The sequence below is a fragment of the Arachis ipaensis genome, chromosome B04 (genome assembly GCF_000816755.2).
Source record: "Arachis ipaensis cultivar K30076 chromosome B04, Araip1.1, whole genome shotgun sequence".
Classification (NCBI taxonomy): domain Eukaryota; kingdom Viridiplantae; phylum Streptophyta; class Magnoliopsida; order Fabales; family Fabaceae; genus Arachis; species Arachis ipaensis.
Window position 1 is genome coordinate 55,259,972 of NC_029788.2, and position 4,079 is coordinate 55,264,050.

Sequence of the window (4,079 nt, forward strand, 5' to 3'; positions counted from 1 at the left end):
TTCAATTTCTGGTGTGTTGTCTGACTCAACTAGCACAAGCTGAATGGATCTTGTGTTTGTTGGTCTTCTTCCTTCTCTGTTTTCTTTTTTTTTGTCCTTTTCATTTTCTCGTTGAGGAAGAACTTGATTTTCCAAAGAATGAAGGATCTTTATCTGGTAGCATTAACATTCTTTCCCCTGCTGGCTGCTGATTGGATTGCTATTCTTTTTGCTTTTTCTGCGTTGAGTTGAAGGGTGAACGTGAATTGCTTGGATCTTTGTGTGTCATTTTTTTTTCAGTATTATTATTGAAACGCAACATCTTGAGAAAAATCTGAGTCGGTTTTCATTTGAAAATTAGAGTTATATGATTGAGATGTGAACAAAGTTTATACTGTAGGAGAAGGACAAAGAACTTGCGATACGAGATTTTCTCACATTGTCGATGATTTTATTTGATTTCTTCTTATTTTATTAGTTTGGGGATATGTGTATAAGCTTCAGGTTTCTATCAAGCTGGGCTTGTGTATCGGTTTTTAATAAACTAGAAATTATAAATTGTAAAGGATATTCATACACGTGATTGAGTTTAATTAAACCGTATCAGCTTGGAACTTACAAGATAGGTTTTACAATGTTCAATTGTTTTTTCTAGTTATTTCTTCTAACCAAGTTGTGTTACTACTATTCTTGATTTGCATATGTAGGGTGAAAATTCTAAGTTTTCACTAACTAAAAAGGATTGAAAAAATAAAATCATAGCATATTAAGAGTGTTATCTTATTAATTAATGTAGTCTAATTACTGTTAATTTAATTCGTTGTCTTTGATTTTCATGAATAGCAAGTCGTGCAATTGAGTTGAAGAATCATTCTTTACTACTTGGAAAAGTGATAAGGGTCATGTGGTCTCGTCGCGATCCTGATGTGAGAAAAAGTGGCAGAGGGAATGTTTTTGTTAAGGTATATGTCTATTTGTTTACAGCTTTGATACACCATACTTAATCATATGCCAGGATCAATATCATTTCTAAAGTAAATTCTTTTGTTTTTCTTATACTGCGGCAGAACTTAGCTGAATCCATAGATAATGCGGGATTACATGATTTATTTCAAAAGTTTGGAGATATCTTGTCCAACTTTGGGAATTGCTTTGGTGCTTCAAATTGGTTTAGAGGGAGTGATGATAGTGATACTGCTGAGAAGCCATGGGAACGAGGTAATAGAATTGAGGTTGTGACTAATTGAATGATGTTGTGTTTGATTTATTGAATGATGATGATGCTGAAAATTCTGTTTGTTAGAGTGCAGAATTTGTTGAAAGGCTAAAAGCCAAGTTTCATGATTGAATTAATTGATGATACATGCTAATGATTATTTGAGATGATGCTGGTCTATTTGTTATATATGATGCAGTAAATTGACGATAATATATGTAAATTGTTTGAGTGATTTGTGGCTGGATTGCTATGTTGAGTATTGCAGAAATTGTTGATTTCATATGAGTATGCTTAAATGTGAAAAGTGACAAAAAATGGTGATTTATTAATCCTGAGAACTTGGGGCTGATTTAATCTTTCCAACAAGTTACAATAGGTAAAAGAAAGTTAGCATGCAAGGTTAGAGTGAGTGAAAAGCTAGGAATCAATTTTTGACCTCTCAAAACCCGAGGTTACATGTTGCAGAATTATGCAGTTTCGGGTAGAAATTTGTGAACAAAACTGGGAGCAATCTAGCCACTCAAAATTTAAGATGTCTATATTATTCCCCTAAAATTTTAGAATTTTCTGATGCGTGGTTTGGGAGATATGATTTTTAGAAAATGGTCATTTTCTGCAGAAATAATGCCGTACGAATTCTAGAACAGCAACTTCAAAACCACATAACTCAATACTCTGAAACTCTTTGGAGGTGAAACTAAAGAGGAATGAAATATTAGGATGTCTAGTATTGTATGTCCAAATTTCAGGACAATTCGAATTTGATAGAGAAAGTTGTATCTTCTGGAAGCAGGGCTATTCACTGCTGCGACAGCACTCTTTCCTTAAAATAAAACCATATTTCGAGAGACATAACTTTTTCTAGAGAAGTGAAAATACTCTGGGACTGGAACTGGGTGAAAGATGGGTAAGTCTGGTTCAACCACACCAAACTTTAGGAGAATCCAACCAAAGATGGATTTTATATGATTTTTCTAAATTGGTTACTGCTTGCTGTTTTTCTGAAGTGTACTAAATCAGTAGTCGGTTTTTAAAAAATCATATAAAATTAAATTCCTAGAACGCAGTTACAAAACCAAAACCAAATTACACTTTAGGATTCCTATTTAAAATAAATGATAATATATTAGAATTTCTTTTGCCTCCTTTTTTTATATGTATAATATATTAGGTATATGTATAATATGTTATACCTCTTATATTTGCATATGGTTAAGTTAATTGCTATGGCTGAAAATCATATGTTGTTGGCTTTATTGACACTTTAAGACTTGAAGTTGTATTGTTATGGCTGAAAATTGTTTGTGCAATTCTGGTTGTTGTAATTCTAGTTTTGTGCACTTTTGTTTGCTAGAATTCCTTTTTTTTTTTTGCACTTTTGAATTTGTGCCTGGATTTGTGCATCTGTTTATCTTTGTCTATTGCCCGTTTATCTTTGTCTATATTTATTTTAGATTTTTCCTTGTTCTCTTTCGATTTGAGTATTGTTTTAGTATGTTCCTTGATACTTCATAGGAAAAAACAGAAGGGACAGTAGCCACAATCGTAATATTTGTTCTAACCTTAAAAATTATTTGTCTCAGAACTTCTGGTGTGGCTATTGCTAACACATGGCTTCTAAAATATGTAGGTAACCAGCAATGAGACCAGTCTGATGGCTCGATGTCGTAGAGCATATGCCCATGCTCATGATTATCACATCAATTCTATTTCAATTAACAGTTGCATCAGGTTTTCAGTTTATTTGCTTATAATCTTATATTTTAAATTGTTATCAATTTATTTCCATATGACAGTTTTATTAGTGTAAAACTTCATGTCACTTTAACAAGCTAATTAATTGACATTTTAATCTTTTTTTAATTTTTATTTATTACCCAAAAATCTAAACTTTTTCAGCATTAGGAGCCTTGGAAAAGCCAATTCAACTGGCCTAGTGATGAAACTGATTTTAGATACGGCAATTATTAAGGATACTACTAATGGTGTCAGGATTAAGACTTAGCAGGTACACCTCCTAATTGATACTTTACTTTTTTATCTTCTTTTAATGGTAAAATTTTTTGGAAGGTATTAATTCATTGCATATAGTTAAAAATTGAAAGTTTTAGTTTTTAATTAATATTTTTTACTATTGAAGACTTAAACTAACAACTTAGTTTGATTAGCAAAACCCTTAGATTTATAGGGTGTGAGTTCAAATCCTAGGGTGGAGATTCTTCTTAAACTTGTAACATAAGTAAACATATCTCATGGTCTTAAAATAGGTATATAGACCAACAAGTACTAAAATATTCATTGATTTTTGGTGTCGAGTTTGCTGTATCTGATTAGTAAAGTAGTTACCATGGAAAATTTCACTTTAGCATCATGTGTGAATGTTCATGTTCTTCACAAACCACACCTGACTTATGAGGATTTTCAGTGAAAGAAGGGAATTTGGCTTAAGTTGCCTATTGAGAAAAGGTAAATTATTAGTACTTATCATAATAACATAATATGATAAGTACTAATTAATATCACCACGTCTTTCCCGGATGCTGACAAATTATTAGGTACTTATCATAATATGTTATTCTACTTCTCTGCTTTTAGGGTTCATTAAATTTCTCGGAGAAATTATTATGTTATTCTACTTTTACAGTGGCACAAATTTGTTGAGGAGAAATTATTTGATTGGGAATTTGTCAATGATGAAATAGGACATGATTGTGTTGTGCTAGGTGTTTTTATTTTTCCCTTGTGCCATCATTGAATTTTAACGCAGCATTTTTGCCTCATTTTCTGTTATTCTGGAATGTCACATTTTGATTAATTATATGATTTTTCTCATTGGTATTTTAGATACAAGAAGCTGCTGTGCACAGTCGACCTTACAAAG

At 31.8% G+C, this 4,079-nt stretch overlaps 1 protein-coding gene across 1 annotated transcript; it reads left to right on the forward strand.

Annotated features, from left to right (window-relative positions):
• LOC110270646 (polyadenylate-binding protein 1-like 2) lies at positions 727-1,405 on the forward strand. The gene is made up of 2 exons (XM_021120177.1): positions 727-941; positions 1,047-1,405. Exons 1-2 carry the CDS (start codon positions 882-884, stop codon positions 1,224-1,226), a joined length of 240 nt encoding a protein of 79 aa, XP_020975836.1. The 5' UTR covers positions 727-881; the 3' UTR covers positions 1,227-1,405.

Bases quoted from the DNA above. Each gene is read 5' to 3' on its own strand.
- LOC110270646 (XM_021120177.1), top strand. From the start codon at position 882: ATGTGGTCTCGTCGCGATCCTGATGTGAGAAAAAGTGGCAGAGGGAAT. The intron at 942-1,046 runs GTATATGTCTAT...ATACTGCGGCAG, and splicing joins GAGGGAATGTTTTTGTTAAG to AACTTAGCTGAATCCATAGA.